Raw genomic sequence first — 14073 nt, forward strand, 5'->3', positions numbered from 1 at the left:
GCCTCGTTTGCCCGTGACCTCTGTGGTCATCAGTGTGCAGTGAGAGTCAGATCACATCCTTCAAGTACAGTCCTGACCTAAAGATTGAGAAAGTCTTCGCTCTCTTTCTAATGTGTTCTTTGCGAAATTGAGGTCTCACTCCTTTGTGAGGACAGCTAAGCCTGGCGTCCACTCATTGCCGGCAGCTCGGGCCCAGCGTGCGCGCAGGAAGCCTTGGGAAATGCCCCAGAGCCATAACAGGGTTCGCTGGCGCTGTCAGAACAGTCCCAGCATTTTTCCAGCAGCATTACACATGGGACCTCCATGACTGTGACACACACTTGTCTCCTTATTTAAAAGGGAGTCGTTATTTTAAAAGCAGAAAAGGGCAGACCTGAATATAGTTCATCACTGTGTAGAGAGCAAGCTCTAAAAGAGACAGTGTTTGGTATACTAATTTCACTTTTCCTGTAGTGGAATACAGATTTTTCTTTTACCTTTTACAACACGTTTCAGGGGCTCTATTTTGTGTTTTCATGACATTGGAAATGTATTTGATGGCTTGACAGGAGGGAACATTTATAATTGGTACTAACCTGTACATGTTCAGCTTCTAGAATAGAGTGACAGGTAATTGAGGTTGAAATTGATAGCCTTTACCACTTTAGAATAAGCACAAGAAATGCAAGTATTGACTGTAGGGGTTGAAACTAATTGGGTTTTTGTAATCGCTTATAGTTAACATGAAGCTTGATGGAAATAATTTTTTGAAGGAAATTATTAAAAATTGATTTGCTGTAATGTATTTTTCTAACATTGGTGTAAAATGTCATTCTGTGGCATGGCGACCGAGGGATATTGTGATGGCCTCAAATGTCTCTGCAGGGCCCACAGGTGGGGTTCCACCCTGGCAGCACACTGTTCCTGCTTGTTACTGTTGCGCTCAGGTGTCCTTCAGGCACACCTGCTTCTCATCTCAGCCTAAAGGTCACTGGTAGGCTCTCTGATCCCCTACTGCGCTCTTTTGTGGTGTTGAAGATATGTTTTAAAATTTGTATAGTGTCATTAACCTAAGTATTTTACAGTACCTAAATCTCTCAGTTTTGGCAACAGTGGGATGTTTTGAAACCTAGGTCTCACCACCATGTTCCACTGCCTGATGAGACCCTTGTTTAAGACCAATCCTTTGACCATGTGCTGTCCTAGACATGATCCCTTTATTTCAGTCATCCTTGATGTCACCCAGAAACAAGGGCCTTGTGTTTACTTTAATGGTGGGGTTGCTCCACCTTTGGCTGTTTTAGAAATTGTTCTGTCATGTACTAGAAGACTTGCTAAGGTACAAGTGAAGCTGCCTCGGGGATGCAGTATATTCTTTCATTGGAGGGAAGGAGCGGAGTTTGAACAGGAGGCAGTGTTAACAATAACATAACAAATGGGCATTTTCACAGGACTCTTCCCAACTCCCTTCCCAAGTCTCATAAAACTGTGCTCTCATCCACGACTGTTGAGAGCCACCATTCCAGTGAGAAGCCCGAAGCTGGTGGGCAGCCTTGCTTTCCTACCTGGTACAGAGCGAGATATGGGACAGAAGGTTACTTAGTTAAGGGCTCAGACTCGAACCAGCTTACTCAGATAGGAACCTGGAGCAGGTCACAGGCCTCCCTGGTCCCTACCTCCCCACCTGTAAAGTCTGCTTATTAATAGGCCTATGTCCTCTGGTCGCTGTGAGGGTTGGGTGTGGCCCTGGCAAAGTGCCTGCTTCATTGCTGTAGTCCTTTGTGGCAGGTGCTTCTTCTGGCGTCTGAGCAAAGCTGAACTCAATGGATCAGTCTAGAACTCTAACATCTTCCCCAAAAAACCACATGGGTGTGCAGCTGTCATGTGAATTTTTGTTACAGTGCACTGACCTTAACGATGGATGAGGAGCCTTTTAATGGTATCAGGTTATGAATGGAGCTTCTAGTAAGGTGGTCTGCTTCTGATGGTTGCATCCCGTATCCAAGCCTCAGCACCAGCACCAGTAGCAGGAGGGGGAAGGGGACAAGTGGCAATTAATTAGGTAGACATGCAATTTATGGTCAGTAGTCAACACACTTGTTTTTTATTTTTTCATTTTTTCATGAGTTAACTGATTTTTATACTAGCTTTGTAATTATAACTAAATTGGCCAAATTGGGGCTGAGAATGCTCCCTAACTCCTTGGACAGCAAAGCTGTCTCCCTTTTCTGAGCCTCCTGCTGACTACTTCCTTTGTTAAGATATACAGCATTTTTTGGCACCTTGTAGCCTTGTGTTAGGTGAGGTATCTCCATGGTGGGTTGTAGCAAATGTAGCTGAGAAAACAGATGAGAATCTCATCATGAGGACTGGGCTCATCTCATGCTTCCTGCACATCCAACCAGCGGTAACTTCAATTTTTCATTATCCTTCATGCATCATTTAGAGGAGACAGATAGCTTTCTAGTTAATTACACTTTTTTAATAACCTAAAAGGAAATCCTAAGCCTGGAGCAAATCATGTCACTAAATCGCCTCCCTATTTATCTGCTGATGCTTTTTAAATGCAAGAAGAGACGTTTTCCAAGTACGTTTGAGAAGTAGTTTCTGTAAATGATGAAACTTCAGGGTAAACTAGTAAAGAGTGCAGATAAGAACCCGATTCGGAGTTAGGAGGTCTGGATTCGCTCTTGGGCTTTTCCTCAAGGTGGCTGTGGGACAGTTCTGACGACATCTAAAGAACTGGCCAGATTTTAGGCATTTTTGAGTGTGGTAGGTGCCACTGCCTGTTTTTATAGGAGGGTCACCAAAGTCCTTGTGTCTGGTTTGCACCTCAGGTCATATAACCTCAGAGAGTATGACACAAACCCTCTAACAGCAGGACATAGTGCAGACATGACCCATTAGACACCCTGTGGTCCAAGCCATGACCTCTGAACTGAGTTAAGACTTTCCAGGTCACACCGCAATCTGAAGAGGCCCCTGTGAGGGCTTCTCTGAATTTTGTCTAGGTCAATTTTAAGTCCGATCTGTGTTATGTAGTAGATGGAAAGAGAAAGAAGCATGGTGTGTCCAAAATTTAACCAGTAACCAATCCATGAACTTGGATTCTGAAGCAGTATACATACTAGATTGAAAGTTTGAGGCCATTTTTTATAAGTAATGCACAAGATTTATTAATAACTAGACTCTATACTCTTTCCCTAGACTCAGCTCTCAGGGAGCTCTTTAGTTTGTAGCACTTGATCAATAAATAGAGGTGGGGCAAAAGTAGACTTACAGTTGTGAGTACGCGAAACAGAGTTTATGCTTGCATTATGCATTAGTTATCCTATTATTATGCATTTGAACAGTTGTAAACCTACTTTTGCCCCACCCTATATTTGTTAAAATGTTCCCAACCTTTCTTTACGCTCTTCTCTTTAGATTGGTCCAGCCATGCCCCCAAACCTTCTGTCATCGTCAGTGTCCCTTCCTTGACAGTCATATGCTCCTCGGGTCTCTTGGGCAGTGCATGCCTGACAAAGTCTCAGGTAGCTAAAGGTCAGGTGTATCAGGCCTGGGGCTCACCTGTCTCCAAGGTGACAGCTGTCTGCGCCTCATCTGGGCCCTCTGCCTTGACCCATCCTCATGGCACTCTAGTGTCAGGCCCTGGACCTTTGTCTCTATTTGTAAAGAAACATTTTTTAAGAATGCTGACACTGTGCAGTTGGCGGGGACATTAACTCTTTGCTCTTTTCTCAACAGACACGAGACGACTTCCTGGGACAGGTGGACGTGCCCCTTAATCATCTCCCGGTAAGGATGGTTACGTGCTTTCTGTGTCTGTTGTGAGCAGTAACTTCTAATTGTTTGAGCTGGGTGTATTTTCAGGGGAATAGTTCCTCAACACAATGGACAAGGCTGAAATAAAGAGCCTCAGTTATTTTCTAGAAAGTGGTCCTTTCAAGGGGATAGGAAAGAATTGAGGGTTTTTTATTCTTCTCCAAGTATATGCCGGTCAGTGTCACCAGCATCTTGCTCTTCTGCTCTTTTGTCTTCCGTTGTCAAGTCAAGCAAAGCAGCTCCCTTCCTCTGTCAAACTCCTCCTTGTCACCGGAATGTCTCTGCTTTCAAATTCATCCTTTGGGTTTAATCAAACATGTGTTCCCTTTGTCTAGGATGGCACATGCTGTCTCTTGTGGGCTGCATCTCTACAAGCTTGTGCTGCCCAAATTTCGCTGTATGGCTTTCTGTCAGCACAGACAAAGATGCTGTTGGTTCTGAGTGAACCTGTCACTCAGCTTTAGAAATCGTAGTTAGCATGTGTGGTATTGCTACCATTTCTCTCTGCTCAGAGGATCAGCCAAACACTTGGATCTATTGACTAATAACTGAGGTTAGAGGTGCTCCTGAGGCCCTATAAACAGACTGTGGGGATAGGACCCAGAGGCTGTGGTGGAAGGTAGATCCCGTTGTATTCCAGCTTTGCTTTTCCAGATTGTTCCACCCCTCCTCTTGCCCTTGGTTCCCTGGGCAACATAAAGTGATTCAAATAGCAGCCAGTAAGTCAAATATTTCTGCCTTTTTGCTATTTTTTTGTTTTGTTAATGCTTTATGTGAGCAAAAACCTTAAATACCTTATAAACTAAAATGACTTAGACTGCCTACTATAAGCCTACCGCTGTGTTGAAATGGTGACTGGTACCATAGATGAAATACCGAGAAAGACCGACTGCATCTTAACCAGGCAGCTTTGAAGATCCAGGATCTTGGGACAGAATGTGTTAGCAAGCAACTGATTGTTATTCACCCAGGGGAGCTGTTAAGGGGAAAATGTTTCAAGTGCATTCCCTTCCAAAAGACTGGATGCAACAGTGATATCGTTAAAATATTTTTGTTTCTACATAAAGACCTGAAGCTCCAAGGTGCGTGTGGAGGGCGCGTGTGTGTGCATGAGACCAGTTCTCTAAGCCAGCAGAAACCTGGTTTATTCCTTTAAAGTCATGTTAAAAGGATAAAGTGATCTCAACATTTGTGAAGAAACTCTTCACATATTTCTGCATCAGTAGGTCTTCTTTTTATGCTCTTCAGGTTGAAGGTGTGATGTCCTCATTTTTCAGACAGTATGAGTTGGTTGGCCAATCCTTTTTCATGGGTGTCCCCAACTACCCTTTGCCCTAACGTAAAAATCATATCTAGGTCAAGGCAAATTATGTACTAATATTCTCTAAGAGGTGGAAGTAAAATTTCTAAGCATCTTGCTCCAACAATGCCTTGTTTGAGCGATTGAGTGCAGATTGGTTTCCAAAGGTTGGGTGAGACCCCCGGAGAGGAGAAGATTATTCCTCTTTAGAGACCAAGTCAATAGAGGGAATAGTTGGGCTTCAGATTTGGGTGGAGGCAAGAGTGAGCTTTCAAAGAAGGCTGTGGTGCCAAGGCTCAGGGCTAGAATAGAAACCCGCCAGTTAAAGAGAGTAGAACCGTGAATGCCTCCAGAGGACTTTTACACGAGCTGACCCCGTTGAGTAATGGAGCCTCCCAATTGTGCATCTGCCGAAAGATCAGCAAAGATCAGCTTACTTCCAAGTGCCATGATCTCCGCACTTACAATTGACTGGCTCTATGGAGCCAACTACAGTCTGGGAGGTGGACCACGAAGGAAGCAGAGGGGAAGGGTGAAGGTGCATTTTTATCCTGGAAGTGGTGGTAGACCCCACCGAGCATATTCTGAATGGACGTGGCCTTTGAGCCCAGGATTTGAGGTGTACTGTGTGTGTATGTGATCATATTTGTAGGACACCCATGGAAAATGGCCCGTCATCATATTTTGTGTGATAACATAAGCGTGGGTGTGTAAAATGAATAGTTAGCGTTGGAATGTATTTTGCATAGTGGATAATGGATGCTCTTTTCTTGATGGCTGCATCACCACTGTCAAGGCAGATTATGTATGGCCTATGGATTTAATATTTGTCAAAATCATTCATTTTTAGATAAAAGAAATTAAGTAAGCTGTCTCATTAGTAATGAGAGAAAATAATAGAAAGCAGTAATATGGGTTAAAGTGGCCATCGCCAACCCACTCAGGCCTTCTTGAGGTTTAAGGACTCTGATTGGGTGTTTGATTATTAATTAATTATATACAGCCTCATTAGCTAACAGAGAATCTATTCCTTCTGCATATATTTGCTGATGGGCATGATTCTAACCTGAGAAAGAGTCCCTGAAGCAAGCCCCTCCCTCAGGTGGCTTCCAGTGCAGTAGCCACACATGGTAGCTGAGCATTTGAGATATGGCGAATGTGACCGAGGAACTGAATTTATCATTTTATTTCATTTTAATTTATTAAAATTTAAATTAACAAGCCACATATGGCAAACAGCTCCCATACTGGATAGCACATGTTAGGATCAGTCCAGAGTGGCTTGGGTCAGAAATGGATGGTTCTGGATTCCCTTTTCCTCAGATAATTCTGGCTGTTGGGGGCGGAGCGGGGACTGGGATTGGAGGGATTCCAAAATGTACTAGTTTTACTTAGTGATTTTTTATTTATCTTTTTCTTCCTACCTGAGGCTGTTTCTCTCTAGTTTTACATATCTAATGTACAAAGAATATTTAATAAGAAAAGGCCCTGAAACTTGGAATTATTTTTGAAATTAGTATTAGCAAAATAGTTATCTATGACTTTACGTTGACATACCTATGCACGTAATTATTATAAGGCATTGGAAACCAGAAATGAGGCTTTCTTTTGTTGCCCCAAGATACCGTGAACCTTTATTCCTTTTTTAAAAAAATTACCTGCCTTGATTTCGTCTAAGAAGTTGCCAGCATTTGAATGAAGCTCTTTTCTAAATCAGGAGCTCGATGGAGAAGATTCGAGGCAGTAAAGCTGAACTTGGCGTAATCTCTCATGATTGTTAAAAAATTATTTTTAATAATTAAATATTCTATTTTGCGTTTTCTGAGTGTGTTTTTGGTAAAGAAACGTTTTAAACTTAGTAAGACGTTTGCTGCAGGACCTTCTCCCCTTGCTGGAGTCCTGCAGGTGTATTGGTGCAGTTCCAGTGGACATTGGTGTTTGCAGTGGAAAAACCTTGCTTTGAAATTCTTCGCTGTAAATTCCCACACCCCAAGCTGCTGACCAGGAAGACGAGAGGGTCAGAGGGGCCCCAGCATCTCAGGGGACCAGTTAGGAGCAGCCCCTTCCGTGGATGCTCAATGCGCTTTGGCATCTCGGATCTGGTGCGCATGGGTCCTCGGCTCACTGCCCAAGGCTGGGTCCCTGGGTTGATTCCGTGCCCTGCTGGGCCTTGTGGGCCATTGTGAGCCCAGGTTGGAACTCTGCCAGGTACACACGTGAAGGAGAGGCGGGCAGGGAGGGTGGTGTGAAGCCGGGTGCCCTCTGCATGTGAGAGAGTCACAGCGGCCAGAGGAGGCCGTGTCAGCTCTGTCATTGTACCCTAATAGGAAAGAGTAAGGAGTGATCATGAGAAAGAAAAGAAACTTGCCCTGGCAGGTGTGGTTCATTGGTTAGAGCGTGGGCCCCACGCACCCAAGGGTCACGGGTTTGATTCCTGGTCAAGGGCACGTACCTGGGTTGCTGGTCCGTCTCCCCCCACCACCCCACCACCCTCTCTTGCTCTCTTCCACTCTCGGAAAAGCTATGGAAAAAATATCCTCAGGTAAGGAGTAAAAAAAGAAACTCCTTTTTTCCCCTTTGATCATGGATTCCTCTGTGCTGTATACTTATCAGATGCTTCCAGATGAAAGAGGGTAATTTTAGAATTGTGATCCACTTTCATTCTTGGCCCTCAGACTCAATTCTCCCATTTTTATGGCCACGTGTCTATGTAAATAACAAAGCCAGGACACGGGCCTAGGAGGTCTATCTCTTGATCTGTGTGGTGTTTGTCATTTAAACTATGTAGTTATGGATAGTCTCATTTTCCAGAGCTCCTCTGAGCCCTGTGGTTTTCTTGTTCACTCTTGGGCTCTCCACTGCTCCGAGATTGCTTATGCCTGCTGCTTACCCTGTTCATGCTGCTGATTTCCTCAGCTTGAACTACCCTTCCTCCCAATTCTCCACCTCTCAGGACTTTCCCACTCACCTGGGATGGGACCACACATCTGAAACCATTTTGAACCCCAGGCCAGAATCGATCTCTACTGCCTTAGCGAACAGTCCAGAGAAGCATGTCAGGTGAATTAATCAGCTACTCGCCCAGGTGCCTTCTTCGTGCCAGGCGGTGTTCTTGGCACCATGATACAGTGGTGAGCAAATCCAAGTCTCTGATCTGAGCTAACATTCTAGAAGTGATGGGTGATAAACTAGTAAATAAATAAATGAAGAGGATAATTTAAGATAGTGAAAAGGAGGGAGATAAGTCAGGATGTTCTTCCTAGAAGATGATAAGGGGAGCCTACTGGAAGCAATTTAAGCTGTGATATGTGAGGATATGACCCTGGATCTCAGACCCAGATGGCAAAGCAGAAGCAGCCATGGCCTCTGGAGCCAGAGCTGTCCAGCAGGAGGACCAGCTCGGGCAGGATTGAATGCCATGTGCGCACAGGACAGAAGAGGCCAGTTCGAGTGAGGTGTGACCAGAGGGACTGGTTCACAGTGAGGTTATAGGTAATTACGAGCTAGATTCTCCTTGACCTTGTAGGCCATAGGGAAGAATTTCCATATTTTTATAAGCAAATTAAGAGGCTATCAGGAGTTTAAAGTGGGGAATGACAAACATGTTTCAAAAGTAAATGCATACACACATACCCCTCTGATACCAAAAAAATCATTGTGTTGTGGTTTGTCTCTCTTGCTATAGAAGTCAATATTCTACATTGTGCTTCATTAAGAGTCTGGGTTTTTGAGGTTTTACTACATATTGTGTTTAAAAATTAATGAAATAATAACATTTATTTTTCTAATTTCCAGCTTGCTTTGATCGACTGATTTGGCAGTCTTTTGGTTTCTTTGAAAAATGGATACATGTTATAATTGCATTCATAGCTTCATGAAGCCACCTAGGATAGTCTCTGCGGAGATAACCTTCCAATGACTATATCTTAGGCTGATGACATGATACTTTAATGTTAAAAATACAGTAAATTTGCGTCACAGATTAGATGTGGCATAAATTTCCCTGTTAACTCCATCTTTAGTTTCTTGGATGACAGCCACAAGAAATCGCCAGGGACCACAGGTTCTCCGACGTTCATCAGTGTGTGAGATGAAGGCCTCCGCCCCGCAGTTAGAAATTTTACTTGGCGTGGACCACAATCGTTTTGTCATTTGTCTAAGGCTGGAGTTGGCTCCTAAAAGCGGATGTTGATAGTGACATCTAGTGGACCTTGGGTGGATAAAGTTCCATGACCTATATAAAGTGTTTAATTAATTGTCAAGTACTGGTTGAGGAACCCACTCTGTCTCCACCTTTCCCACGTTCTAAAACGAAAATGGACTCTCTATAATCCAGTTTGGGGCATCTAACAATTCAACCTTTCAGGAGTGTTGAAACTTCCTTTTTCTTCCTGTAGACAGAAGACCCAACCATGGAGCGACCCTACACATTCAAGGACTTTCTCCTCAGACCTAGAAGGTGAGGCCCCGGGGGCGGGCGGCCTTTATGCCCTGGTTATTGGTTTGCTCTGAGGAAGATTCAGCATCTTTTCCTCTCTCATCTTTTTCAAAAGTCATCATAAATATGAACGATGTAGCCAAGTCATGTCCTTTATAACCAGTGTTCTTCTGTCACACAGTCATAAATCTCGAGTAAAGGGATTTTTGCGATTGAAAATGGCCTATATGCCGAAAAATGGGGGTCAAGATGAAGAAAGCAGTGAGCTGAGGGACGATTCGGAGGTAAGAGCTTCAGGCCTGGCTCTCTCTTCCTTGCCTGAGATCATATAAATATTTCACCTTAAGACTTTATTACTTAAGGGAATAAAAGTTTATAAAGTTTTAAGTATGAAAAAACTTAAAAGTCCCCATGAATCTGTCTTTGCTCGTTTACTGGTGTGTTTGTTTTTAGTAAAAAAGATGAACTTTTCATCTTACGTTACTAATAATTGAAGAGGTTTCTCTTTATAAAACGTTAAACCTGTGTTTTATGAATAGCCCCCCCCCCATGTGACATTCCCCTCACATATTTAGTTGTCTTCTTGCCGTGGACTTGCCACTCTTTGTAAATTCCTTTTAGCACTTGGAATTGCTTCAGAGCGGATCGAGGGCTTTAGAAAATCTTCCCTAGGCTTCTTACTCATTTGGCCCATAGGTGATAGCGCACACTAGGAAAGCTTTACTCTGGAAATGCCATTTTGGGATGAGCTGTCCAGAGGAATTTTCTTTTTTTCCCTCCTAGCCTAGCTGCCTTTTAACTTTCTAGTCACATAACTATACTGTGGGTCGCGAGGTTCCTTCTCAGCGCCACCCTTAGACAGTGCTATTTTGTTCGATTCTCATCTTGTCCTGAAAATGTCCACTAAACAAGGCCTCTCTATGGCTCATTTACACATCTGCTTGCAGCTGTTGCATATATGTGATGTGTGACTATGTGGGCAAGTCACCCGAACCCTCTTCGGACCAAGAGGTCGGATTTCCAGGCCGTGTTTCATCTGTGAGGAGGAGTGAAGTGGGTGGTAGACAGTCACGAATGTTAAGATTTCACAAGCACATCAGATTTTTATCTCAAATCCAAGGAATTTTTTTACACTCTTCTAACCTTCCAACTGCAGTAACCCGTGAATTTACTTAATTTTCCAGTGACTTTACTAGGGGATGTTAGGGAGGACTACTTAATGCCTAAAATATGTGTTGCAAAAATGTAACTCTGGTCCCATGAGCCTGTTTCCGTGGCCCCAGCGAGTGGGGAGTGTCTCATTTAGAACCCCATAGCATCCAGACCTCCTCCGGCCCCCTGATCACAAAGCCAGCTAGTGCCGCCCCCACCCCTCACCCCCACCCCAGGGAAGGATAGAGCCCCCGGCCTCCCAGTGACTCTGCTGTGATTTCTGTTAGGGTACATCGCATACAGCCCATCTTCCCCAGCTCCCCTTTACCTTCGGCAGATGTTGAAAAGACAGCAGCTGTAACATGACCCATGTCAGTGCCTGGCTTTGTGTACAGCCCTGGAGGCCTTCAGGTCAAAATAACGAACGTGAAACATGGAAGGAGTGGGATGTGACTTAGTAACACAGCAGACAGTGCATCCCGACTCCCTGTGGCTCCTACTACAGTCATCTTAGAAGGCAGAATGGCCACAGTTAGTTGGCTGTTGCTCAAACTATTTTTAAAACTCCTCTAGAATTGGGGGTTTTTTGCCCCTTTGGGGGAATTTCTTCAGATGTGGAGCAGGGACACAGATGGCACTGTGACTCGTTTCCTTACCTCTGCAGAACCAAGCTCATGACCCTCCATGTGATCTTCTTCCACAGCACGGGTGGGAGGTTGTGGACTCGAATGACTCGGCTTCTCAGCACCAGGAGGAGCTTCCTCCACCACCTCTGCCCCCCGGCTGGGAAGAAAAAGTGGACAACTTGGGTCGCACTTACTATGTCAACCACAACAACCGGACCACTCAGTGGCACCGACCAAGCTTGATGTGAGTACTGTGCGGGGGTCAGGAACATAGCTCCCCGTCTGCAGGGAGGGCCGGACGTGGCAGCTCTTTGGGACGTGGCTGGGAAGTACGTGTCATATCTGTAAAAGCATGTGGCCCAGTGGGACCACAGGGCTGCCCTCCGTGGAGTTCGCGCGTGGCAGCCTGTTGGAATTTGCGGGTAATAAGGAAGCGCTTGCCTTTGATCATGTTTAGCTGTTTTGTGAACTGGTTGATTTTGTCTGTGTTCTTTGTATAGATTTGTGAAACACAAAGCAGAGGTTACGTTTCGTGGATCTGTCTTTTGTTTGGTGATTATATCATTTCCCCCTTTTTCAGCTTCCTCTGCTCGCTGACTCAGAATGGAAAACAGCAAGCAAATTGGCTTTGCCATTTCCCCCTTTCCTTAAGATTTTGGGGTTTTAGTGCCTTTAATTATTTGATTTGGAAAACCCTCTCAAAATTTTTTGTTTTCCCTTTTGGGGGAATTTATATATCACCCCGTTGCTATAATTCGGAACGCATGGGAGGGTTGCAAACTCAGAATTAGTAATTACTATTTCTAATTCCTCCCCAGCCTCAGGGATGCGGTGCAGTGATTACTGTTTTGTTTACTTGGCAATTTTTGGTTTGATGATAGCAAGTAAACACTAGTTAAACCTCAGCTACTATAAAAAAGGATACAAAGTAGCTCATTTTCAAATCACAGTATACAAGACCTAAAACTATTAATAGGCAATAAAAGGTAAAAACAAAGTATTAAAAGAAGCATAAGGAAAAAAATATTGTAGCAATCGTGAGTTCTCTAGCAGCCAAGATGAAGAGGTACTTATCAATGAGTCCTATCATTTGCAATATGTACGAAAGGTCAAGTAGATCAGGTGAGATCATTTTCTCCTTACCCCAGACTCTGAAGGAAATTTGCTGATGACATTTTTGAAACAAGTGGTATTAGCAGTGTGATGGGTGGTGATGTTGATAACCCTTTTCTCTTTAGAAATTGCAGAGATATTCTGCCTATGAGTCTGGGTGGGGAAGGTGGCCTAGTGGTTTGGTCTGGGTTTTGTTGATTGAGAGCTAGAGCTTGCAGAACCTGCAGCAACGAATAGCCAGTCCTTCCTAAGCCCCCAGCTGGGTTCTCGTGAATATCAGCTGTCCTTGGTCAGCTTTGGACTCCCCAGCATGGACATCAGCTCATTGCTCCCAGGACAGCATAAGTATCTGAACATTGGGGTGATGCTGAACTCTTTTGTATTGTTACTTTTTCCCCATAGAAATGATTCAGTGATTTTTAAAATGTATTTTATTTACTTTTTTCTATTTCTCTTTGATTAATGGCCATGGCTGTTAAAACTAGTGTAAGCCGTTTGATGACTCTATTTGTAGTTTTAAACAAATGGACTCATCTTGGACTTGGTTACATGCAGTGATTAGAATAATCTCAGTAGTGATACCCTAAGCAAAACACCATAATCTACCTTTGCTAAACATCATGAGAAAGCACCTTCAAACATAGCACTCTGTGGGGACCAGCGTGTCATGTGACCTCTGTGGAAAAGTGACCACTAGCAAGTCACAAAGGATGAAATACTAATGACCAATACATCTATGGAAAGTTTCACCTTCATTAATAATTATGTAGACTAAAGTCTGTATTTGGGGGAATAAATGGTGATAATTGCATCTTTCTCTACCTCATAGAGTTGTGCAACTAGTGAGGGAATTACTGAGAAAAAACTTCATGTGTTTTTCTAAACATAACATCTTTGGTGGCATTGCCCCAAAGAACTAAACTAAAACAGAAGGTGTAACTTGTGTAATGCTGCCAAAGCAGGAGTCCAGCCACGTGGGAAAGGTAGTTCTTCATCCAGGCTCGGGTCCATGTGTAGTTTAGGGAGAAGTCGGTGAAGGACCATCCCCAGCTGTGAAGGCGGCTGAGCTCAAAGGAGGGGCGGAGCCAGGAAGGACCTCGGAGAGCTCGGGGCGGAGCTGGGGGAGTGGCTCCTCCTAGGAAGCAAGGGGAAGGTTAGCTAAGGCCAGGGTGGGTTTCCCCAGTGACCTCTTCATCCCGTCGGAACTGTTTGAGAATTCGGGGTACCTTCTCCTTAACTTTATTTAGCTTGGCCAGAAGCTCTCAAGCCTTACGAAATTAAAGTATTGTTTTAATTAAAAAGTAATTGTTTTCATAAGTCAGTTTTTCACAGAATACAATACTCTTCAGGGGAAAACTGATACTAAGAAATCTCTTTATTAAAAGGCTGTATCGGTGGGCACACAGTGCAGTATACAGATCTTGTAACATAGAAACCCACACCTGAAACCTGTATGTTCATATTAACCAATGTCACCCCAATAAATTTAATAAAAAATAAATAAAAGGCTGTATCTGAGGATATCAGATAGTGATTACCATGTGCTAACCAACAATTAAGACTTTCCTGGTGACTCTCATTTCTTACCCTGTTTACTAGACTTGTGCCCCAAACTTCAAGCCCCCGAAAAATCTCTGTGC

The 14073-nt window shown here is 43.9% G+C and overlaps 1 protein-coding gene across 1 annotated transcript in view; it reads left to right on the forward strand.

Annotated features, from left to right (window-relative positions):
• NEDD4L (NEDD4 like E3 ubiquitin protein ligase) overlaps window positions 1-14073 on the forward strand; it is a 315260-nt gene that overhangs the window by 233190 nt on the left and 67997 nt on the right. Inside the window, exons 6-9 of the mRNA XM_087819121.1 lie at window positions 3727-3777; window positions 9502-9563; window positions 9724-9826; window positions 11398-11564. Of these exons, the coding sequence (XP_087675247.1) occupies window positions 3727-3777; window positions 9502-9563; window positions 9724-9826; window positions 11398-11564 (383 nt within the window). The remainder of the gene's footprint in view (window positions 1-3726; window positions 3778-9501; window positions 9564-9723; window positions 9827-11397; window positions 11565-14073) is intronic.

The sequence above is a fragment of the Miniopterus natalensis genome, chromosome 7 (assembly GCF_054644295.1).
Source record: "Miniopterus natalensis isolate mMinNat1 chromosome 7, mMinNat1.hap1, whole genome shotgun sequence".
Taxonomy (NCBI): Eukaryota; Metazoa; Chordata; class Mammalia; order Chiroptera; family Miniopteridae; genus Miniopterus; species Miniopterus natalensis.